We start from the raw sequence: 25,180 nt of genomic DNA on the forward strand, positions 1-25,180 counted from the left end.
GCTCAGCATGGCTGCAGGATGTGGCTCTGGCTTTTCCCTGAGCAGCCACATCCCTCAGTCTGAAGGTGGTGGCTTTGGGCTGGGGTCCTGTCCCCAGCACTGCTGTGACACCTTGGGCTGTGCCATGCTGGCACCTGGGACCTGGATGTGGCACCCAGGATGGGGTAGGGCTGATCCATCTCCTCAACCCAGGACTTCTTAGGGATGCAACCCAACCTCTGGTTGCCTTTGGAGCACAGGTTGCTGGTTTTTAGGAACTTCTTTGCAGCTGGGTGTGTAGCCCCACACCTTGCTGAGTGGAATCCTTGGGATTTTTTTGCCCAGCTACGTCTTTAAGCTGCATCAGGCTTGAGTTTTCTGCTGTAGTTTCCTTTTGTACGGGCAGGCTGCCCAAGCAGATGGTGCAATGTCACCTGTAAGCAAGCTGAATAGATAGGTTCATCCTTAGGTTTCAGGGAGCTTTTTATTTCCTTTCTGTAGGGCACAACTATTGCTGAGCCACTGCTCAAGATGGTGTTGCCTTTTGTCTTGTCTTTGGACAGAGATTCCCCCTGTGGCTGGTTCCTTTTCACCCCCCCCCCCAAAAAAAAAGTCTTTATTTTGGGGCTTAGTTTAAAATCTGTGACTTGAGAAACTTTCCCTGTTATCCTTGAAAGGACTTGAGATGAAATCCTTGGTTATGGCAGAACAAGTTAAAACCCCATTTGGCTGGTTAGACACAATTGGAAAGAAGTTCAACATTTGCTTCAAAACCAAACAGAATGACCCCAAAAAACAAAAAAAGGAAAGGCCAAACAAACTGCCAGCACCTCTCTGAGCAGATATTCTCCAAGAATATCTGTTATTAGAATTATTGCTCACCCACAGAAGGGGATGAGAGTTGGAAGTTTCTGAAAATCAAAGTGTAGTTGTCAGAAATGTATATAAATTATATATATATCAGGGTACTTAAAGTGCTTAATATGTTAATCACTTAAAGTACTTAATATATTTATATATTAAATAGATATTAATATATATTAACAATCTATATATTAATATATTTTTATTAGGCAAAAAAAGAGAATTCCTCTTCCTGGAGTTTAGGGAGCTCCTATGGCTCCCTCAGGAGCTCTCCTCAGGGTACTGGGGTGGTACTGGGCTTAAAAATCTGAACTGGGAGTGGAACCTTCAGCTTGCTGTGAGTTTGTTTCCTCCTGGTCAAAAACTGGAGATGATTTTGCTGAGGGCCAGACAGTCCTTGTCACCTTCTGTGCCCATCCCCTTGGCTTGCTGGCAGGAGGAGGAGTGATGGGGTTGTGTTTGGGAAGCTACAAAGAAACTGGGAATATTTTATTAAGCTTAAATACAGCCTTACAAGCACCTTAAAAAAAAAAAAAAGAGAATTCTTGGTGGCTTTATTTATCATGGTGGCTTTATTTGTATGTGTTATCTCAGGGGAGAACTGAATAAATTATTATTTGGGGTTTTTTTTTAGTTTATGGGGATTGGAAAGCAATGGGATCTGGACTGGCCTGAGAGGTGATTTTGTTCTCTGCATGAAGGGGAGAAGCCTTTGTGTAGAAGTGTGCCATAGGTTTTATATGTGTTTATTTGATCATATAAAATCACAGGGCACTTGGGGGTAAAATACTCCAAGCTGACTGCTGGGTTAAGGTCTTGGAGGGGAAACCAGAGTGCTCTGCTTTCTCCAGAAACTTTATTTTAAGTTCCAGATAGCTCATTCTTCTGAAAATCAACCCTTAAAGTGATGCAGCTGAAATTAGTGATGGTTGTCAAGGGAAAAAAAAAAAAATAAGGATTTATGGGATTGGAAGAAATAAACAGCTCAGCAGTGGTAAAAAAAGAAATTAATAAAATGATTGGGTAATTTTGTCCCTCTTGCAGTATTTGGGGGTGAGTGAGAAGCCCCTTCCTCCAGCTGTGCTGCCAGGTGGGGGGAGTTCTTCCTTCCTCTTGCAGGGGAAAAGAAGAAATTATCCCAGACTTTTTCAAACCCTGGTGAAAGATGAACTCAAGAAGATAAGATTCTCTTCTTACCCTTTTCATTCACACGGTTTTGGTTTTTCAGACAACTTTGTTTCAAGCCCATGTTGATATTTTCTTTTTTTTTAATTAAAAAAAAATTATTAATCAGCCAGGACATTTTATGCTTTTAATTCCAGAAGCCCAAGCAGTTTTTTTTCCGTTTTCTGGGATGTAATCCTGTTGCCTCTGAAAGGCAGCCTTCGTTTCCCAGCCCACAGCAAAGTCCTGACTCGATTTGGCACTTCTGATTTCCCTTGGAAAACCCACCCTTGCCCTTTCTGAACTGCTTCCAAGTTCTGCCCTGCCTCAAAATTTTACCTTTTCAGAGTTTTACCATTCCAGCAATGATTTACCTGGGAATGAAAAGCAAATTAAGTCATTATTTATTATCAGTAAAAATATTTACCGTGGTTGCCGTGGCAGAGAGTGGAAAGTTGAGGGTGAACCAACCTTGATCTCACCAAGGATTATTCCTGGGAGCAAGGAATTAAAGCTCAAAAGTGGCTGAATAGTAGAATTTTTGCAACTTTCTGGCTGTTTTGCAGGTGCCAGGGATACCCAGCTGCTCTGGGTTAAGTCCACCAGCACCTTCCTGAGCACATTTCTTGTAAGAATCATTTTTCCCTTACAATTCCTTAGGGTAAAAACTCAGAATTGCTCCTCACTCACAGGATGAGCTATGAGAGCTTGAAGTTTCTGAAAAATCAAAGCCCATTTGTCATAAATACATACATCAGGGAGTTCACAAGGTGCCAGGGGGATCACATGGAGCTTCGTTTTCCTTCCTAGTGTCCCAAAATTGCTAAACTTGTGCCCAAGTGTGGCCTTATGTCCCAGCGAGGTGGCCCCAGGGCTTCTGGAACTTGCTGTAGGGCTTCTGGAACCCTTTCTGTGGCAGGTGTTGGGTCTCCAGTACTTATTAGGCCTTTACTTGGCCTAATTTTTATCTCCATTAAGTTTTATATCTTCTATATTTAACTTTCTGATACGGAGATAAAAAATAGTCCCAGTTTTGGTTTGTTTTTTTTTTTCTTTACTTACACTTCTCCATTCATTTTAAAGGTGTTTTGTTTAAAACCAAGACAGGGGAAGTATCACTCTGCCAAAGTTCTGCTTCTCTTTCATTAATGGCTCAGAAAAGAAAAAAAAAAAGTGCACTTGAAAAAGAAATCCCAGCCAAAATTTCGGGTTTGCTAACGAATCGCACGAGTTCGACACTGACAATCGCTTGTACTTAAAAGCTCCTTGGATCAGGTGTTGCTTTACCATATGGACATTTTAATTAGTAATAAAAACGTTGATCAGGAGTTAGCAGTGGGATCTACAAAGCCCAAATATCTGCCTTGTTCTGCTTTGTTTGGGGTTTTTTTTTTTTTCCCCCCCCTCCTCCGGTGCGGGTTTTGCCGCGTTTCTCTTTCCATCCCTCCCCTTCTCTGCTCCGTGGCCACACGGTGGCTGGGGGTGGCCCAGCTGGTTGCCACCTCGGGTGGGGTATTGGGGAGCAGGGAGTTTATTCCACGAGCCTATAGAGCCATATTCCAGCCAACATCAATTTCCCACCGTTTGTCTTCTCGTTGGTGCTAGCCCAGTGGCTCCCCGACGCCAGGAGTGTTTTAAAGAGTCATTATCTCTTTGGGATGTGCCCAATTAAACAATAAATAGTTTCCAGTGGCACCTGTGCTTGCTGGGAAGGGGCTTGGGAATTTTTCTGGGAGGAAAAAAAAAAAAACAAACCCAAAAAAAAAAGCAAAATCAGATTAAAAAAAAAAAAAAAAAAACAAAACTGCCCTGAACCGTGCGAAGGAGTCGGGAGCTGCCCCCAGCATCCCGTGGGATGGTTCCCTTCCCATCCAGCTGGTTTGGCTGGGATGGGACTGGGGGCAGCTCTGGGACAAAGGGACAAACACAGGAATCCTGCTCTGTCATCTCTGACAGTCACCTGCAGTTGGACAAACACGTTTGGGACTTGGGGAGAATTCGATGGCCTTTTAACACGTGGGAATTAAATACATTTAAACAAAAAAAATACCTTTTTTTAAAAAGTGAGAGCACGTGCCCCCAAAGTGTGCATTTCTAATGGCAGGGTCTTTGTTCCTGTGCCTGCAGGACTCAGTGCTAAATCAATAATAAATTTAAGATCTGTGTGAAGAAGAACTGCAGCACTGGAGCCCTGGATCCAGCTCCTGGGTTGCAGAAGGGGCTTTGTTCTGCAGCACCTTCTCCTTCTGCCTGGGCTGGGCTTCAGCTCCCAGGTTCAAAATTGGAACTTTTCAGTTTACTAAAAATTTTCAAGTTTTTTAGAGTGTTTTCTCAGTCTTTCTGCTCTCATTTGTTGCTCGTGGCAGCAAACCCAATGATGATTTTGCAAAAACGTGGCAGTAACTCTATGGTTAAAGTAACCTAGAAATGATTTGTTACAAGGAGTGACAATAACATTAAATAGATCTTTGAAAAATAACTTGCTTTTTCCCACTGAAAGGGATGTTTTCAAAGTTCAGGAGTGACTGCTTCATAAAGTAACCCATTAATGGGTTTTAATTAATGACTTTTAAAAATATTAATTCCCAAAAATGTTAAGTTAGGGATGGATTTAAATTGAAATTTAAATTGGTCTCTTTCAGTGGGCTGCTCAGAGGCTCTTGGAGAGAGGCACAGCCCTGTGTAACTCTGGTTATAAAGCTACCAAGTTCCTTCATCAAGTGATTCCTGGTATTCCCAGTAGATCCCAGAGCCTCCCTGGTTTGTGGATATCTGCTGGTGGGATGGCTGTGCCACCTTGGGAAGGAGATCATTCCATGAGCCTTGATGAGAGAAAATTGTGGGAAAAATAATGATTTTAAGCCTGAAAAATGCTGATAAATAATCATTCTGAATAAGAATATATCCTAGAGCCCAGCAAGGGCTTTGGTTTGATGAGCTGGGCTCCAGCAGTGACACTCCCAGCAGTGACACTGGCTTGGGACTTTATGGAAATGCCTAAATAAGGCTGGAGCTTTGGTTACCCACTTTATTTTTTGCATCGTGACCCCAGGGGCATTGCCCAAAAATGGTTCCACAGTTCTTCCTGCAGGTTTTATTTCTGAATGAGAACAGGACCTGTGTGATCAGTGAAGGAGGAGTTCACCCGAGTCCTCGTGGCCTCTTGCACAGAGGAGAGCATTTGCAAGGAGCTGTGGAAGGACTGGTCACTGGGGTCAGGTGAATTCAGTGGTGTGCTTTGGTTAAGGAAAAGAAGGAAAAAAACCCTCAGTGGGAGCTGTGGGCTCCTGCCTGGTGCAGTGAGCATCCACATAACGTGGAAGGGGGAGAAGGCTCCACTGCTCCTAAAGTCATGGACCTTGAGGATGGGAAGGTCTTTCAGCCTGTCAGTGCTGTTATCTTGCCTTTGGAGGAGTTTTCCTGACAAAAAGGGTTCAGTCTGCTCAAAAATAGGTACCCCCAGACCGAGGTGGGTTTCTGTGGGGTGGCTGCAGGGTGACTCCTCCTGCTCGCCCTCAGTCCCAGGGCTCTGCGCCCTTCCTTCCTTGGGGTAACATTTCCACTGAGAACTCCTCAAGAAGGCTCTGGGGACAGGGATTTTATGCTGCTTTCTCCTTTTGATTGCCTTTGCTTTTTCTTTGTTCTTTACCAAAGGAATAACGTTTGTGGTAGTTAATAAGAGAAAGGCCCCAGCACTTAGCAAACTCACCAGGGCTAAAAATGCTGTTTAAGGTAACCAAGAACGTAAGATTTTGGATAAAATCCTTTTGGTGAACCACCCGTGCACATATAGCTGGCTTGGTAAATTGAGTGGAGGCTTTGAGAGGGCTGTATGAAAATGGAAAGAGCGAAATAGCCAAAATTTCCTAAAAAAGAAAAGTAAATCAAAGTAAAGTCTATAGTCAAACTCCTTAATTGTGATGCATTCGCTGAGTTTCCCTCTTCCATCGTCGGCCCTGCTCCGATGCCATATGGTCTACCATGGAACATTTAACTTGTCAGATATAATGGATTGTCCTGGAAGCAGATTTTTGCTTTGAGCAGTCGGCTCCTTTCTTGCATTTCCCTCTCAGCTCCAGGCTGCAGGATGAAGGATTGCGCCGGAGACGCGAGGAAGAGACACGCGGGCGATTCCCCTTAAGAGAGTGACCTATATGCCACAAAATTTTCCCCACGTAAAGAGGCATTATCCCTGTCACTGACCCTAGCAGGCTGCATGTCAGAACCATTTAAATTTGTCTGGACTTAACAGATTGTGCAAATGTTTCAGAATCAAGCGCTTAGGAATAATAAAGCCTTGTCAGTTCAACTTAGGCAGCCGCCGCGCAGCCCGCGCTGGCCGAGGGATGAGTATTATTTATTCTGACCTACATGTAACCTAAGCCGCCTGCCTGCTAGACCTTGGAAATGAAGTTCAGCTCCCAGGGCTACTGAAACTCCAAAGAAATCTATTATCTGCTAAGGAGAACCCCCTTCCTCCGGGCTGGCTCTGGAGGTGAAGGTTGGGAGCGGTGGTTTCCGCGCTCAGGCTGGGAGCGCTTTGTGTTCCCGGGTTGGGGGGGGATGGAAGTGGCTCCCGGGGGCTTTGGGACCTCTTGGAAAACAGGGAACAGGCCAGGGCTGGGAGCTGGGAGTAAACTGCTTCCACTGGGGGACCCGAAAGCCTGGGCAGATATTAGAAAGTTTTTTGTCATGGAAACTGAAGTGAGTCATTTCTGAAACAGAGACAACAAAGGACATTTTTTTTTTTTAATTAATTTTTTTTATTATTCTGGATAATTCTATTTTTTTTTTTTTTAATTTCCTCTCTCTTTAGCATAATAAAACCCTATCAAGTAGTGAGCAACAAGCACAGGTAGTGCTACTATCCCATTCTGTGAAATAATTACCAAGAATGTAGGATACCAAATTGGCCTCACTAAAAGTGCTCAGTTTTATTTAATAACAGCAGCTGATATTTCACCTGGAGAGAATAAACTGGAATTCACTGGAGAAAATAAACTGGAATTCACTGGAGAAAATAAATTGGAATTCACTGGAGAAAATAAACTGGAATTCACTGGAGAAAATAAACTGGAATTCACTCTGCATTTTGCTCCACCATTCAGAATTCCTTTCAGGTGGGAAGTTTGGAATAAGGACTGGGAATTTTTTTATTATTATTATTATTATTATTATTTTCTCCTTGCATTTGGCAGCAAAAGGGACATTGTCAGAGGGTGGGGGTGGGAAATCCCTCTCTTAAGGGGTTTTTTTTTTTTTTTCTCCCAGAGCAGGAATCATCACTGCTGGGCTGCTTCTTACCAGCAAGCTGTGTCAGTCTGGATCTGCCAGTGCTGGAGACGGCTGTACTGATGCTATGAGTTTCCCTGTAGTCTCAGCCCAAATTGTTTGTTCCCCAAATGTTTAGGAAATGTCAGTTCTCAAGTGTAAAAATCTTATTAGGGTCTGCATGCCCTCTGCTGGATATTACCGACTGGAGACTCTTGGGTATTTCATAATGTTACAGTATATTTACCACATCATTCCTGATGTTTTGCCATCCACTGACAAGCTTGGAGTTTGTTTTGTTTGCTTAGCTAATCCGAATTATCCAACCCCATTGTTTTTAAAACATTGAAATGATAACAAAAATAAATACTAGCTTGCTTTTTGGGGGTTTTTTCCTTAATTTTGTTGTACTGAACAATATTAGAGATGAATACTCTGTAGATATGGAGCTGAGTGTTTAATCTCAGGCAGTATTAGAGACTCGGGTGGTTCTGTCTGTAGCTGTTGATAGTTCATGAAAATGAGGGAAAGCAGGAGGTGAATTGCTCCAAAAGTATTGATGCTTTTGGTGCTAAAATCTGCAAAATTATCTGTGCCATCAAGCTTTGAGAAAGGGTCCTTGTGGGCAGCATTTGTTGCTGTGTCTGGGCTGAGCTGGGCTCCAGGCAGGAGGAGGGGGGGCTGTGGCTTTGGGGGTCCCATTGCTGTCACCCAGGACCCTGAGATGGAGCCTCTTGGGAAAGAAAGGAGCTGTCTAATGGCTGTGGCTTCTGCTTGTCATGCCGAGGTGTGGATTTGATCCCTAATCTGAGTGATAAGGCTCTTGATCTCTTTATCCTTGCTCGTGTGGTTTGTGTTAGGAGCCTTTTAATAAACACCACGAGATAGGGGTGGTTTACAGAGCAAAGATTTAGAGGCCAGGCTTGGGCTGGGGGAAGCTTTATTGTCCCCTTTCAATTCTGTGTCTTTCATGGCCTTAGATCCTTATCTAACTTGTTTTAAAGTGATTCTCTTTTCATGCCTGAGTGAAAAGCCAGGTTTCCAGATCCACGATAAAGATCTCCTGAACCCATCCCTGAACAAATGTGGAGGGATCACCCTGCAGAGTATTTCAATTTAAAATAGCCCTGTGAGGCTTACTTAGGATAAAACAATATCCAATGCTTTGCATTCAATTCTTCTATATTGCTCTCAGGTCTGGAGTATTATTACAGCATGGTTTTTGTTTCAGCTCTTTATGAAAATGTCCCTTTTTATTATTCTGATTTTTTTTTTTAGTAGATAATGCCTTTGGTATACTTTTTGTTGCTCTCTGGTGCCTGTCTTCATCCCCTGCCCATCTTCTGACTATCAGACATCCCAAGAATGAGAAGTGGAACACGGTGGATGTGTTTCCTTGGAGTTTTTGTTCCTCTCCCAAAGAAATGTGCCTGTTTCCAGCAGGATACAGGTGCTGGGATCAGGGCAATTATTTCCTCCAGCCTGAAATGCCGTGCAGGCACGAAGAGGAAAAGGAGGCTGAAGGTGTTTATCAAGTCAGATGCATCCTCACTGGAAATGAGGGGTTTTTCCCAGATACCTTCTTCCCTGGGCAGCTCCGGAGCGGAGGTGCCCGGGTGCTCGGGGCTCTCTCAGCCCCGCGACAGGGAGGAGGCTTTTAGGGGGCTTCAGACTCCTTAGGTGCCATGTCTTTGGGTAGCATGGGAAGAAGCAGTTGTTTTGTTTGATTTAATTATCAAAGTTTATTACTCTGGTCTCAATTAGTGCCTGTGCTTGGTAGGGAGCTCATTACGGGGCCTCGGCCACAGTCTGAGCTCTTGGTGGCAGCGACGGCTGCACAGTGCCAGTACCTGCCCGTCCCCTGCTTTACTTCAGGGTGCTGAAAACCTGTCACAAAGGGTGCAGCGAGCTTGTCCTGACTGGATTAGGCACAATCTGTCCTCTGGTGCAGCTGCATCATCCAGGCAAAGAACCAAATAGTAGCATCAAGCCTGTCTTTTACAGGATAGCGGGGTAATCTTTGCAATCTGATTGATTTCGGTGGGACTAGTCAAGGATTTAGGGACCATTTAATATAAATCTGGTAAAATATGGTCTTTGGTGTTCTCTCTTCACATTCTTACAGCTTCAAGTGTAGCTTTACCCACAGCTATCTTGCTTCAAAAGCAAAGCAAACAGAGTGCAGACAGCGAGATCGCCCGCTGCCCCGTAATAGACACTATTATTTGGGAGATTGCAGAAATAGATTGAACAATTTGCCTCAGCCTTTTGGTTTGGGTCCAATATTTCATGAACCGACAGCAGGGACAAAAAAAAAAAAAAAAAGAGAAAAAAAAAATAGGAAAGGATTGGTATTTTCATGGAGTAAGTGAACAGGGATAAGAGGGACGGCGGAGCTGGGGACGGGCAGCGCTGGGTCGGTCCCTTCCCAGGCAGCAGATCCCTGCCCATCGCTGTGTGTGGAGGGGTAGAGAGGGACACACACACCTTTTGTGTGTTTGTAGGGATGTATTTTGTCCTTTGGGGTGTTGAGGAATCAGATTTGCCCATTGAAGCCTAAGCTCTAACCCGATGAGTTGAGTGAGTGCTGAGGAGCCACTTGGGCTCTGGTTTTCCTTCCTTTAGTTTGCAGAGCTTGGCTTTGTAGCTTTATTTCAGCACAAGGTTTAGGATTTAATTTCCTTTGCATTTTGATGGTGCTGTTTGAAAAAAAAAACAACAAAACAAACCAACAAAACCCCTCTCCCTTTGTGGTGGTTCTTGCTCTGGCATTGTAACATCCCTTTCAGAACCATTACTGGTTACCCTGCAGCCGTGTAGGGGCAAAAAGCCTCCAAATGATCTTTCTGCCACCTTTTGGGGTGTGATGCCATTCAGATTATTGGCATTAATACCTTCCCTTAGCTTTGTATCTAGTCTGTGCAGCTTCCTTCAGTCAGATGCTGTGTCATTTGTACTGTTCTGTGAACCTTATTGCACCAACTTTGCTTAAAATCTCTTGGATTTCTTCCTTATTGTCTGTACTTCACATATAGCACAAAGCAGAAGTAGCTCATTAACATGATACTTCCATTACCATCGGATGAGATTCTTTGTGATGTAAAATATGATCTTCAAACCCTCACTCAACTCAATCTATTGTATTTTAAGTGTATACCCTGTAGCAGGGAGTGCTGGAAAAGTCTGGATGGATCACCCTAGACCAAGCCCCAGGGAGTAACTTGGCCAAGCAGAGCAACTCTCACTCCTGTTTAAAGACTGAAAGAGGAGAAATTGCAGCCAGACCCCCAGTGGCTGCTACTGCTGGGACCCATTTGTCCCCCCAGCTGGCAGGGATGATGCCCACCCAACCTTTTCAGCACCTTTTCCTGCAGTCTGAGCACAAGGGCCACTTGTTCCCCTGCCAGCTCCTTGCTGCTGGCTGCCTCGGAGCTGCTCCGGCCAGCATCCATCCCTGCCCACCCTGGACCATCCCTGCTCACCTTGGGACCATCCCTGCCCACCCTGGACCATCCCTGCTCACCTTGGGAGCAACCTTGCCCACCCTGGGAGCATCCTTGCCCACCCTGGACCATCCCTGCTCACCTTGGGAGCATCCCTGCCCACCCTGGGAGCATCCTTGCCCACCCTGGACTATCCCTGCTCACCTTGGGAGCATCCCTGCCCACCCTGGGAGCATCCCTGCCCACCCTGGACCATCCCTGCCCACCCTGGACCATCCCTGCTCACCTTGGGAGCAACCTTGCCCACCTTGGGAGCATCCCTGCTCACCTTGGGAGCATCCCTGCCCACCCTGGAGCATCCCTGCCCACCCTGGACCATCCCTGCCCTCCCTGGGAGCATCCTTGCCCACCCTGGACCATCCCTGCTCACCTTGGGAGCAACCTTGCCCACCCTGGGAGCATCCCTGCCCACCCTGGACCATCCCTGCTCACCTTCGGAGCATCCCTGCTCACCTTGGGAGCATCCCTGCCCTCCCTGGGAGCATCCCTGCCTTCCAGCTTCCCACCCAAGGTAGAATCTGCTGGGCAAAGCTTTGAGCTGTCTCCCAAAAAGCCTCCAGCCAGGGACAGCCTTTGGATCTGCATCATGCAATTAAGAGCCCCCAAAATTTCATTCAATCCTTAAAAACATTTTCTGTTTTTCCTCCCCTGGTGTTTTTTGGCTTTTTGAGGTGAGGTTTTTTTGGTTGTTTTGGTTGTTTCGGTTTTGGTGGTTTGAAGAACAGACTATTCAAAAGTTCAGAAGAAATCAAGCAGCTGCCTGCTGCCTTCTCTGATGAAAATATGGGTAAGGTTTGGTGGTTTGTTTTTTTTTTGTGGAGGGCCCAAGAGGTTTTCCATGGAGGGACAGGGGATAGATGTTTCTCTGAGTGGGAGCTGCTTTTAGGTGTAGCATGAAGCATCCAGTGACTCATTTGTATCAACGAGCCTTTTCTAATTCTATACAACTTTTACCTTGATTTCTCTGCTGAAATGAGTCAGGTTTTCAAATCTCTGAGGCAAAAAAAAAAAAAAAAAAAGAAGTAAATAATGATATTAAAACCCCCCAGTGCTTAATGTGGCTGTCACTGTCAGCAGTGCCCGTGCCTCGTGTCAGGCTGGGCTGGTGTTTGGGGACCTTGGCTCCCAGTAGTGAGCACTGGCATGCTCAGTTCTCTCCTTTTTGTGCAACCAGACTGAAACAAGCACCAAAAAAAAAAAAAAAAAAGTGAATTCAGGACCTATAGATTAAAGCAGAAGGAAGCTGCTTCCTGCTCCTCATAACCGTGCAAATAAAGCCAGGCATGGCTGGTAACACGTCTGTGTTCTTTCTATCCAGACAAATGTGGAACTGGACAGCCCAGCCCATTCTTTGGTTGCTCAGAACCTTTTCCCAAATACCCCCCAGCTCCGTGTGCCCCTGCCTGCTCTGACTTGGGCACTGAATTCCCTTTTCATTTGTCTTTCTCCAGCCATGAATCGCTTGGGCTCCCTTCAGGATGCATTCAAGACAAGGGACATCAGAGGGAACAATCATTAATTTCCAAATAAAATAAAATCAGAAATAGGTTGTAGCAAAATCATAGATCTGAACAGACCCAAATTTGCAGCCATTAAAATCCCAATCTGTAAAAACAATTACTTTTTTGGTTGTTTGGTTGTTCCCAGCCAGGTTTCCCTTCTCCAGTCTAACCAAGAGCTAAACCCCAAACAGGGCAGCAGAAACCTGAATTAGAATCTTCTGGTCAAACTCATCTCTGGGGAAGAAAAAAAAAAAAAAAAAATCTGTCATAGATGAAATCAATGCAAACCTTGAACTGAAGTAATTTATAGAAATAGCTTCACTTCCTTTTCTTTGCAGATGGAAAGAGTTGCCTCGTGCCTCTCAATCTGCCCACCAGAAAAAAGCAAAGGTGCCCTATCTGCCAGGGCAGGGAAAAGAGAGGGGGGAATCTGAGGACTTGCATTTCTGCTTTGGAACTTGCTGAAATTTTCTACTTAATTTGATTAATTTTTCAAAGTGCACCATGGAAAGGCAAGTGGCTTCTTTATTGATTGATTGGCAATCCTGGGCTGCTTTTGTTTTCTGCAGCCAAAGGGAAATGCAAAGAAAATATTTATGAAGCAATCGTTTTAGCTTAGTGAAGATAAGCAGGGCTTTTTCTAGAGGTATTTAGAGAGCAGAGACTTGAGGTTTGGTGTTTGTCAGAAAACAGGAGCTGCCTGGAGTTCTTTCTTTGTCTCTCTTTTGATTGGCATGCATTGTGTCAATTAATGGAAAAAAAAATAATATATATATATATATTTACCCACACGCTAAGTTCCTGCCTCCGAGAAGAACGGAGATGCTTTTCCTGCCTTACCTAGAGAACGAGTGCAGGCTGGAAAGTTATTCCCCAGCCTTTGTAGGTCAACTTCTTCCATGGAGCTTTGTTTCAATTGTCAGATCAGAAAGCCACGGAAGGGCACAGATCGCGTGGCGTCTTTGGAGCGCCGCTAACAAATGGCACATTTCAGCATTTGGTCCTCTAGGTAGAAAAAAATTCATCAGATGTCTGACAAGATTTGTTATTCATCTCTATTTCAGGCTCCTTTTTTTTTTGGTTTTTTTTCCCCTTATTTTTTTTCCCTTCTTATTTTTTCCCCTTATTTTTTTCCCCTTGCCTTACGACACAAATATTACTAAGGGTTACTTTTAGGTTTTAAAATCTGGACAACAGTACTCCACGCAGTCAAAGACTCGAACGATTAATGCTACCCTTATGCCTCTTTTGAGTAGTTTTAGCCATGGGGCTTGGCACTGCCACCATTGTCTTTGTGCCAAAAAATATCCGCAGCGGCTGCCGCATTCTAGTACTAGAGGGTTGTCTCGAAAATTCCGCAGTGAATGCGTCGGGTGTCTACATCGCTGTAGACTCTCCCTCTTTTTAAACCATTAAAAAAAAAGAAACAACCCCAAAACCCCCCAAAAAAATAATTAAAAAAACAAGGAGAAGCTTTAGCTCTCGCAAACCCTCGGAATAAGGCACGGTAGAGGCTGGAGCGGCTGGGAGCGATGCATAATGTAGAGTAAACGTGGAAATTGAGGAGATGCTTTTGTATTTGGGGAGCACAAATAGTTGCCTAAAGAGCCTACCCTTGCATATTAGCCAGCACTCTTGCAGATTTTATTATCTGAAAGCAATGTGCCAGTGAATTTTAAGCAGAAAATCGACAGCAAGACTGTAGCTAATTTGAAATGGGCAGTTTGTACAAAAGATGGGGTTTTTTTCCCCCCCTCCCCAAAGTGAAGTGCAAAAAGTGTGATAATTCCATCATTCCAGCTGACGGTGGAGATGTACGTGTGTCTGTCTTTCCAGTGGTTTCTGGACTTTTTCATAAATTTGGGTGATTTGTTCTTAATGGAGGAGGCAGCTTTCTAGCTGCGTGTGGGAACAACAACAGCAACCGTAATAAAGTTAAAGGCTTACACTAGCAGAATGAAATGTGTTCACTCATGAGCTCCAAAGCGATCTGTTTGGTGGTAAAAAAGTGGATGCTATAGATGAAATCTTTACAAGGAGCATAATCCTAAAAAAAAAATAAAAAAAGGAAAAAAAAAAAAAAAAAAAAGTCAATCTCCTGCTGGCTGCTGTGCTGCTTTGGTACCTCACAGACTTCGACAGAGTCCTGGACGAGTGCCCATTGATGTCATGGAAACACTCAAATTACTGAGAATGATTCATGTCTATGCTGTTCTCTTATCCTCCCCCACACAAATAGAAGTAGATTTTAACCCTGACAACTTGTAATTTGCAGTGGGTTTATTTTTGTATCTGGATAAATATTTTTTAACAACTGAAATTAAGATGAGGCTGCCTGTGTCTGATACGATAGAAAAGAAGATTACTGCTACCCAGGCAGCAGCCAGAATCGTGGGCAAAGTACCTTGTGGTGCTGTTTCTACTTGGTTCCCTAACCCTATTTTTCTCTTTGGGGTTTTTTGTCCTCCCCCCAGTCCTCACTGCTTATTTGCAGGGGCTTTCTGGCCCTCTTGGGGTGATGGGAAGTAGCACACATCACTCCAGCCGTGCCAGCGAGACATTTTGTTTGCAGCTCTCAGCACTGGACTCAGAGATTCAAATTTCCTTGTCATTTCCATCCCCATTTCCAATGGTTTCTGCCAAGGCTCCCAGTGCTCTGAACCATCCTTTTGGTATAGCCAGATACAAGGGCTTCCCAAAGTCCTTACGTGTCCAAACGTCCTGTGTATTGCAAATACCTTGTGGAGGTTCCCTTGTTGAAGTAACTATGGGATGTAGAAAACAAACAGAATCAAGTAACAAAGGCAAGACTTGAAAAAGGATTTTTCATCCCAGACCCCTCCCAGTAGCCATTAATACCATTAATTACCCATTAATACCCCCAACCTACGAGCTGGATATGAAGGGAAAGGCTTGGAGAGCCCAAACGTGGCCACACTGGTTTGGGAGGGCTGGGAAGGAGCCACATCAGCTTTTGTCTGACAGCTGCCCCACCGTGGGTCCTTTCTGAGACCTGGGTGGTGTGGGGTGACCTGAGGGGACAGTGCCAGCCAGGGACCCCTCACCTGCCACCTCCCACACGCCAGCCCCTGACGTTTGATGGTGGCAGATGCTGTGGTTGTTCTCATCTGAGTTTTCTCAAGGCACTTAAAGGATGTTTTCCATGGCTTGGGCAGGTGTAGGGGGGTGTAGGCACCACACCTCTGGGATGTGGGGCTCCAGAGCCAGACACAAACCTGGCTCTGAGGTGCAGGGGGGTCCCCAGCATCTCTGGGACTTGGAGGCAGAGATAAAGCGAGCATCTGGTCCCTGGTAAGTGGGACTGTGTGTTGTGGGTTTTATGCCCCAGCCTGTAATAAAAACTTTAATTTTACGAGTGATTTTTACTGTGCTCTTGGATGTTTTGTTAGATAATTCCTCCCCCCCCTCCCGTGATTATCCTCGCCATAAGGGTGGTCTTTTAGTGTCAATATGTTTTGTATCAGCCCTCTTGACTGCTCTTTGTCTCGGGAGCACGTGGTGCAGGGCTGCTCAGCCATGACTTAATGCTTTGCAGAAACCACCTCTTCCCTTCTTGATTTCACTCGAGTCTGCCCATTCAGACCTGAAAGAACCTTTATTTTCCTTTGTAAATATGGCGTAACCAGAACTGGTACTGCAAGGCGGGCTCTTGGAGCTGTGTTAAAGGCTGCCTGGGAAAAAGGAGAAAAAAAAAAAATAGAGGGGGAGAAAAAAAAAAAAAAGGGTACTTAGAGCTGGCAGAGAGGCTCAGCAGTCATTGGGCTCAAGTCCCAGCCAGAGAGAGAATGGTGAATTGGGAGAGAATGGTGAATTCCCACCCAGCACCTCTCACCCAGGTGTCCATCCCACCATCACCTGGATCAGGAGGAATTTACTCCTGGGAAAGAGTGGGGAGCTGCATCCCCAGCAGCAGGACTCACCGTGTCCCCAGTGGGGTGGTGGGACAGGGCACCAGGATGCTCAGCTCACTCCTGGTTCTGGGAAGTTTATTTCACATCCCTGTGCTCAGTGTGAAAACGTGTGAAGCCCTTGGTGTTGCCTCCAAGCATCCTGCAGGCAGCAGGGCCTCTCTTACACCTGTAAACAGCGTGAGGAAAACGTGGTGAACATCATAAAGTGCTCGGAGAAGCTCTGTGGATGTGTTTGTGCCTGTTACACATCTCTATTTATTTTTTTTTTCTGTTACCAGGTAAAACAGAAAGGGGCTCCTACGCATCCTACGGAAGAGACTCCAACTTACAGGGCTGCCACCAGGTAAGTGAGAGCCTGCTGGGCAGAGGGGTTGGGATAAATCCTCTCATTAATGAGGGCTTCATCTTCAAGTTGGGCATTTTTTGGGGTAGGCTCTGTCCTAAGCAGTGTGCATTCCTCAGGGAGCTTTGAGAGCTCCTGCCTGAGCTTTTCCAGCCAGGACACAATTCCTGGAGACCATTAACACTGGAGCTGCCCCAGTTCCACCCTAGGCAGGGCTGCTGTGAACTATTGCTCCTTGTCCCTCATGACAATGCCCCAGTGTTGGGCATTCCAGGGCCTTCCCAGGAGTCCCAGCAAGGGAACCCCACAGCAGAGCCAGTGGCAGCCCTGGCTTTGGATGGCTACTGCAATAAATTGTAGTTTTCATCGAAAGTGTATGATGTTGTGTGAAAACAAGGTTGTATTGAGGGATAAAAATGTCTGTGAAAATATGATTTGTTGTCCCTTTTTGTTTCTGAATTGTTTTTGGCTGGAAGTCAAGGCCAGCAGGCTAACAGCAAAGCCGTCTCAAGGGAAGGCTGCGTGAGCTAGAAAAATAAGAGTAGTTTAATTAAATAATAAAATGGCAATGTAATACAAAGGTATAGCGTGTGTGTGCCTCTGCTTCTCTGCACTTTGCATTTGAATACTTTGGAAGTCTCCAGAGAAAGTCTGAGGCTAAAAATACTATCAATAGCCAAAAGTCTGTGCTTTGTTTCGAGACAATTGATTTTCTTAAAAGACACTTTTCTTTTTAATTTCAGGAGCAATATTAATCGTGCCTTTAAATTCATTTTGTTCTTGAAGAGTGCAAGGCTTCCTTTCCTTTTTCTAAGTGCAGAAGCTTGCACTTTGGAAAACTATTGAAAGAATTTAATAGCCTTCTTAATATTCAAAGCTTTATATTGTTCAAATCTGCCAGGGGAAAAAAAAAAAAAGCCACAACAAAAATAAATGACAAAAAAAAAAACAAGTCAAAATGCACATTATTTCCCTATAGGAAAGGGAAATACTTGATCCCTTCTTTCCCTTTGTGTGTTTATGTTCTTTAATAATATGTGGAAACAGTTTATTCTTATGTTGTTTGGGGGCTTTTTGAACATTCGGTGGAGAAAAATGAAATCATTTGAGCAATTAAAAAGGCATTTCTGTTGGCAGTGCACACGTGTGAACCATCAGTTGGGAGGCTTGGAGGGTTTGGAGGCCAATGGTGGTGCCTCTTCCCTCCCCAGCCTTGGGGATGCAGCTAGGAACAGCCCAGCTCACATGTGAACCATCAGTTGGGAGGCTTGGAGGGTTTGGAGGCCAATGGTGGTGCCTCTTCCCTCCCCAGCCTTGGGGATGCAGCTAGGAACAGCCCAGCTCACATGTGAACCATCAGTTGGGAGGGTTGGAGGGTTTGGAGGCCAATGGTGGTGCCTCTTCCCTCCCCAGCCTTGGGGATGCAGCTAGGAACAGCCCAGCTCACATGTGAACCATCAGTTGGGAGGGTTGGAGGGTTTGGAGGCCAATGGTGGTGCCTCTTCCCTCCCCAGCCTTGGGGATGCAGCTAGGAACAGCCCAGCTCACATGTGAACCATCAGTTGGGAGGGTTGGAGGGTTTGGAGGCCAATGGTGGTGCCTCTTCCCTCCCCAGCCTTGGGGATGCAGCTAGGAACAGCCCAGCTCACATGTGAACCATCAGTTGGGAGGCTTGGAGGGTTTGGAGGCCAATGGTGGTGCCTCTTCCCTCCCCAGCCTTGGGGATGCAGCTAGGAACAGCCCAGCTCCTCTGCCTGCCTGGGCTCCCATGGATGCCCAGGTTTCTCTGGATAGAGAGGATGGAAAGGATTCCATGGATGGAAAAAAAGGATTCTGTGGATGGAAAGGTTGCCAGGAATGGCAAGGTTTCTGTGGAGAAACAGGATTCCATAGGTGGATGGGCTGCTGCAGATGGATAGGTTTCCATGGATGGATGGATGGATGGATGGATGTCCAGTGCAGGGAAGCAGTGGCCAGGAGCTGCACCACCAACCCCACATCCCTGCTGCCCACTTGAGGAGCCATTTCTAGCCAGTCCTCTTTGCTTCTAAATCCTTGTCTGCTTTTGCTTTTTGTTGCTGGGAGGTAGCAGAACCTGTTCCTTTCCCCTGGGTCTGTGTAATGCTGGGGATGTTGTAGCCCCCATCCAAGGTGAGACCCTTTTTCCCTGCAGCTCCTGGACATCCCATGCTGTTGCTCTCTTGGCTCTGCTGCTGGAAACACCTTTTCTTTGCTTCTTTTGCTTGCAGTTTTTCTTTCAGCTGTGTTGGAATGATCTGGTGATGCTCAAGTAAGGGAGAGATGGTTTCCAAGTTCAAAATGGCATCACACCTAAAGGAGTGGGATGGTTTGCAGGGACCTCGTGCTTGGAGTCTTCATGGGATTCATGCTGTGGCCTCTTTTGCCTTGCCTATCCACTCTCCTTTGCTGTGGTTTCATTCATGAGAAGCTGAGGAATGTTAGGAAAATATTCCCCCCAAAATACAAATAATAAACATTCCAAGCCATGGAATAGGGTCTGCCTGCATCTGCTTTGGGTTTTGTTTTGAAGTGTGGTGGAAATGTGGATGAAGCAGATGACCAGACAGGAAGGAAAAAAAAAAAAAAGAATTCTTTAATAAGAACCTTTTGAATTCCTGAAAGGTACAGAAGAAATAAAGCTTAATGCTGAGGCTGGACCATCTGGTGTCTGTTCTCCAGGCTGCAGAACTCTCAGGATCCACCGAATTATTAACAAGTATGAACCTTTAGGCTTAAAAGAAAATGAAAAGCTCAAAGCCTATTGTGAGGCTTCTAGGATGTGCTTTCACACGTCCTGAGCAAGATGAGCTTCTCTACACTGGAGAGATTGACAAAAACTTGGTGAATTCCAAAGGAAATGTTGATGGTGGTGGTGGTGAGGGTCCCCTGGAGCCTGGGGAGGGACTGGAGGAGCAGCAGGAGCTGTGTGAGCTCCTTTTTTTCCTAAACCCAGGAGGAACGTGCAGATTTTGTTGATTTCTGAAAGGTAAATTGCTACCTCCAGATGTGATACATTGCTCTCTGTAGATGAGTTCCTGGAACAATTAAGGAAAACTAAATACCTAACGATATTGAACTTGCTACCTATTAATCTTCCGCTAGGAAACAAACCCAACAAGCTCCCTACACACAAATAGCAGTGATGATGGGAGCTCTCATCCCTGTGCTGTGTTCACACCAATGAGAGAAGAGGTCAGATGCACAGCAACCCATTTCCTTCCAGATGATTTTGCTTTCCAAGCCTAGGGCCCAATTGGGTTCTCAGAGAAAACCATAGCAAATCCAGCACTGATTACGGTGGGAATGGCAGAAAGCTCATCTTGGGAACTATTTAATTCCATTAGAGGAAAGTCATCTAAGAAACACGTAGCAGAGTTGTTGTCAAGACACTTTTGAAACACTGGCTTCCTTGAAGTTAATGACAAAAATCTCATTTCAGTCAGTGAAGTCAGGGGTTTGCTTCATGACTTAATTCTGTGCCACTTATCGTTTCCCCAAAGATCAGTCCTTTCTCTGGATGTGCTGGGTTGGGGGGGATTAGCAAGGCAGTAGGAATAATAACAAAATACCTACGTGATGGCCCTAACTTGCTCCTGCTTCTCTGCACTCCTCTGAGTTGTTGGTTGGGTACTCGGGGTGTAAGGATGTAGTAGTGAAGAGCAAGGCTGCTTCTTAATTCAGAGAGATTGATGGGATCAGCACCAGAAGGAAAGGAAGAGCTAAAAGAAATGATTTGTTAGGGAGAGCTGAACATCAGGGTGTGCTGGAGGAGGGAAACGGGAGCTCTGTGCTTCAGTGTCCCAGCATCAGTTCAGAACCCAGTCATGTTTGTGCCCAGGTGGCCAAGAAGGCCAATGGCATCCTGGGCTGGCTGAGGAAGAGCGTGGCCAGCAGGTCCAGGGAAGGGATTCTGCCCCTGTGCTCAGCCCTGGGGAGGCCACAGCTTGAGTCCTGTGTCCAGTTCTGGGCCCCTCAGCTCAGGAAGTTGAGGAAGGAGCTTGAGGTGCTGGAGCAGGTGCAGAGAAGAGCAAGGAGGCTGGGAAGGGATCCAGCAGAATTCCTGGGAGGAAGGAAGGGCTGAGGGAGCTGGGGGTGTTGAGGCTGGAGAAGAGGAGGCTCAGGGGAGACCTCATCACTCTCTCCAACTCCCTGAAAGGAGGTTGGAGCCAGGGGGGGTTGGGCTCTTTTCCCAGGCAACTCTCAGCAAGACAAGAGGGCACAAAGGGTCTCAAGTTGTGCCAGGGGAAGTTTAGGTTGGAGCTGAGAAAGAATTTCTTTCTGGAGAGGGTGATCAGCCCTTGGAATGGGCTGCCCAGGGAAGTAGTGGATTCTCCGTGTCTGGAGCTCTTTCCAAAGAGCCTGGATGTGGCACTGAGTGCCATGGGCTGGGAACCACGGGGGGAGTGGATCAAGGGTTGGACTTGATGAGCTCTGAGCTCCTTTCCAATCCAGCCCATTCTGTGATTCTATGTTCTGTAGGGCACCAGCACCTGGATACCCAAAATTAATGGGACTGTGTGCTGCTCACCCCAGTCTGGACCTTCTGGGCACTTCCTAGGGGATGACTGAGCTCACCCTGAGCTATGGTGCTTTTTAATTCAGCAAAGCAATGAGTGGAGAGAAGTGTGAAATGGCCAGAAAAGATGCACCAGGATTTCCAAGGCAACGCAGGAGATTGTGTGTGGGAATAAATTAGGCAGCCCTTTGAAAATTTGGATTATGCCTTCTTGGCAAACGCCTGGTAACAGATACTTAGCTTTTAAGGTGTTTTAACTTGAAGCAAAATCCCCAAATCCTAAAATGACTTGTTTTTACTACTAAGTCTTTTAGCAAGTGAGTCTAAATGTTGGTTTTGGATGTACTGATTTACTTGATGTTCAAGAAATACTCTGGGAGGCCAGTTGGAACCATCCCACCATTAAAAGCTGGCCCTGGAATGAAGCGTGGAGGTAAAAGCTGGCACAGTTGCATGAGCTCAGCCAGATTTTTATTTTTTCTTTTCTACCCTTTTGAAAAAACCACAAAATACAACTGCTACCAAAATATAATTAGCTTTATCCTGATAAAGATCATATCATAGCCCTCAGTTTGATTGCAGATAGCCCAGGCAAGGGGAAAGCTAGGCACTGGCATGATGCTCAGCTTGGGGTTTGCTGCAGGCTGAGCTGAGGCTGTAACAAAATGGCTCCTGTGTGATTCACAGCACTGTCAGCATCAGTGGGCAGCTCGCCCAAACCTCCTGCAGCTCCCTGCCTTGCCAGGATTTCCTCAGGGACCCTCTGGATAGCAATTCCTTCCAGGAAAGCCCATCAGAACAGAGCAGGCTCCCGAGGAGCCGGAGGGATGCGACTGGCAGGACAGAGGCATCTCTGCACCCTCACACACCACAGAACATTCAGCTCTTCTCTCTCTTCCTTTCACTGCTTTCTCTCCAGCTTTTCCTCCTTGCTTTCCTGTGCTCCCTTCCCCAGCTCCAAACTCTCCTCTCCATCCCTCTGGAAGGGGAGATGGGGGTTTCCAGGAGGCTCGTGGCCAGGGGCACAGGGAAGGTGCCACCTCGGGCTGAGGTTCCTAAAACTCATTTTAAAAGTTCCTGCAGCCCCAGTTCAGCCTTCCTGATCCTCTCCCATCAGCTCTGACTCCCAAGTATTCATTGGACACCACAGACACTGCACACTCTTTCTGAACATCCCTCCTCCTGTGTGCTCCTGCATCCTCTCTCCTTTTCCTCCCGTCTTCCCTTGTCCCCTGTCCCTCTGTGATGGGTGACAGGAGCCTTCGGACACCATGGGGCTTGTGACCTCCTCTCCCTTCTGCTGGGATAACCCGGAGGCTCTCAGGTTTTCCTTGTAGCTGGATGGGATGGTTTATCCTCCCTGTGGCAGGACAGAAACCAGTCATTGGCTTTTTCCCCTCCAGCAGGTGGCTGTGGGGCCAACAGACTCCCCACTTCCCTCCTGTCCCTTGCTGTCCCCCACCTCCAGCAGCAGTCTGAACATTTCCCATGGAAGTTGTGGCAGAAATAGTGCTGGAAAACTTGGAAATGGGTGTGATGGAAATGAGAGACAGGCAGCAGCAAGTGCCTGGTCAGCCTGTGCCTGCCTGTACCCCTGGAAATCCTTCCCTAACACTGCTCCTCTCACCCTGAGAAGGGAAGGCACAGAAATAGCTACTGCCCATTTTCCTTTTTCTTCTGGAAGTGCTGGGGACATCCTATTGCTGCTGTGACATCCTATTTCTGCTGTGAATTACTGAATCACTGCAATATTCTAGGAAGAGGAGTCCAGCACAGCCAGAAAGGGGAGGGGGGGGGAGGAAAGCAGGAAGGATTATCTTTTTATCTGATACGTACTTTTAAAAGGTCCTTCTTCAGTGCTTCATTCAGTATGAGATTGAGACTAATGCATACTCTGATATCAGGCTTTAAGCTGCTAAAGAATAACTCTCACAAAAATAACTCTGGTGATGTGGCTGCCCCGTGCTCTGAAGTGCTCTTCCTTCCCTTCATCACCAACACCTTCTCCAGTATCTTGCAGAGCACTTGGGGGATGTTCCCTTTTCTTTATGCCCTGCCCACCTTTCCCTAATAATCAATAAAGAAGGGAAGTCAGAGAAGGTGGGACCTGAGCTGGGGGACACGGAGCTGCTTCTCATTTGTAACCTCAGGCAGGGACATCAGGGCAAAGAACCTTTCCCTTTTATTGGTACTGTATCCAAGAAGTTATTAAATTTCATCTGGGTAATCCACCTGCAGTAAAATAACAAAACATTACTGCACTTAAGGAACATGTGTGTGCGTTGCAACGTTCCAGCCCTCCCTCCCAAACAGCTGCTGATGGAGTTCAGGATCCATTGGATGGATTCCCTGGAGCCCACCTCTAATAATCGAGACACATCTGCCATTGCAGGATTAGAGGCACATGTAGGTTTATTGAAAACTATACCTGGATATAAAAAAATTAAATAACTCCTACCTCAATTAAATTGGCAAGCTACCTTTTCTGAAGATCATATTGCAGACCCCAGGAGAGGCAGCGAGATCGTTTTAGTCTTGGGTTACAAATTACTTAGGGTTTTTTTGCTTAGTCAAATAACTAGGTTTCCTCACATCTTGGTGGCAAAATGTCTTTACCTACAGTAATTTCTCCTCCCTTCTCCCTCCTGTGAAAAAGAACACAAAAGCTGTACTGAAATTTAATTTTTATTTTTATTTTTGTTGTGATGAGATGGGCAGTGTCCATTCCCTTAACCAGAGCTTTGTTTGCTTTCCTTGAAGTATTTGAAGCTTCTGACTTCTTGACTGGGCAATCTGTCCTTACCAGCCACGTGTGGATGGGGTGTGCTCTGTAGGAAACAGGGTATAAAATAGAACTTAGCTGTATTGTACTAAAGCAGAAGCAAAGAGAAATTGCTCCTTACCCTTTGAGTCCTAAACTCCTCCTCAGTGGTTACAGCCATTTTTTGTCTAAATAGAATCATGCACGAGGAGATGGAGTAGGTGATCCCAAATCCAGCTTTCCCTGACTTCAGAAAGGGAAATTTCAGGGTCACAAGGACTATTTCTCAGGGGTCGGTACTGGGACCAGTGTTGTTCAATATCTTCATCAACGACTTGGATGAGGGTATAGAATGTACCCTCAGCAAGTTTGCTGATGACACTAAGCTGGGAGGAGTGGCTGACACACCAGAAGGCTGTGCTGCCATTCAGAGAGACTTAGACAGGCTGGAGAGTTGGGCAGGGAGAAACATGATGAAATTCAACAAGGGGAAGTGTAGAGTTTTGCATTTGGGGAAGAACAACACGATGGCCCAGTATAGGTTGGGGGCTGACCTGCTGGAGAGCAGTGGAGGTGAAAGAGACCTGGGGGTCCTGGTTGACAAGAAGATGACCATGAGCCAGCAATGTGCCCTTGTGGCCAAGAAGGCCAATGGCATCCTGTAGTGAGACAGGACCAGGTGCCCTGAGTTATTGATGAGTGGGTGTGGGTTCACCTGTGTCTGGCCTCCCTCCTGAGCATGTGCAGGAGCAGGGGGCCAATAAGAGAGCAGCTGACACCCATGGAGAGAGCTCTCACTCTTCAGTGAGGATGGAGAAGCCCACAGCTCGAGGAGCCCCAGGAGCAGGCAAGAAGGGGTAGATCCTGGAGCCCCAGGAACAGCCCTAGGACATCGTCCAGGAATGGGCTAAACCCCAAGGCCTCAGGATCAGCCCTAGGAGCAAGAATGGCTCCTCCTGCTACAGCATCCTGGGGTGCATTAGAAAGGGTGTGGTTAGTAGGTCAAGAGAGGTTCTCCTCCCCCTCTATTCTGCATTGGTGAGGCCGCACCTGGAGTATTGTGTCCAGTTCTGGGCCCCTCAGTTCAAGAAGGACAGGGAAGTGCTTGAAAGAGTCCAGCACAGAGCTACTAAGATGATGAAGGGAGTGGAACATCTCCCTTATGAGGAAAGGCTGAGGGAGCTGGGTCTCTTTAGTTTGGAGAAAAGGAGACTGAGGGGTGACCTCATCAATGTTTTCAAACATGTAAGGGGTGAGTGTCAAGGAGATGGAGTTAGGCTCTTCTCAGTGGTGACCAGTGATAGGACAAGGGGTAATGGGTGTA

The 25,180-nt window shown here is 46.2% G+C and overlaps 1 protein-coding gene across 6 annotated transcripts in view; it reads left to right on the plus strand.

The window, feature by feature from the left end:
* The window catches only part of TCF4 (transcription factor 4), a 223,918-nt gene that overhangs the window by 88,664 nt on the left and 110,074 nt on the right, over window positions 1–25,180 (plus strand). For all 6 annotated transcript variants that reach the window (XM_030467039.1, XM_030467040.1, XM_030467042.1 and 3 more), the window contains one exon: window positions 16,494–16,558. In XM_030467039.1, the coding sequence (XP_030322899.1) occupies window positions 16,494–16,558 (65 nt within the window). The remainder of the gene's footprint in view (window positions 1–16,493; window positions 16,559–25,180) is intronic.

Source organism: Calypte anna, chromosome Z (genome assembly GCF_003957555.1).
Source record: "Calypte anna isolate BGI_N300 chromosome Z, bCalAnn1_v1.p, whole genome shotgun sequence".
Classification (NCBI taxonomy): Eukaryota; Metazoa; Chordata; class Aves; order Apodiformes; family Trochilidae; genus Calypte; species Calypte anna.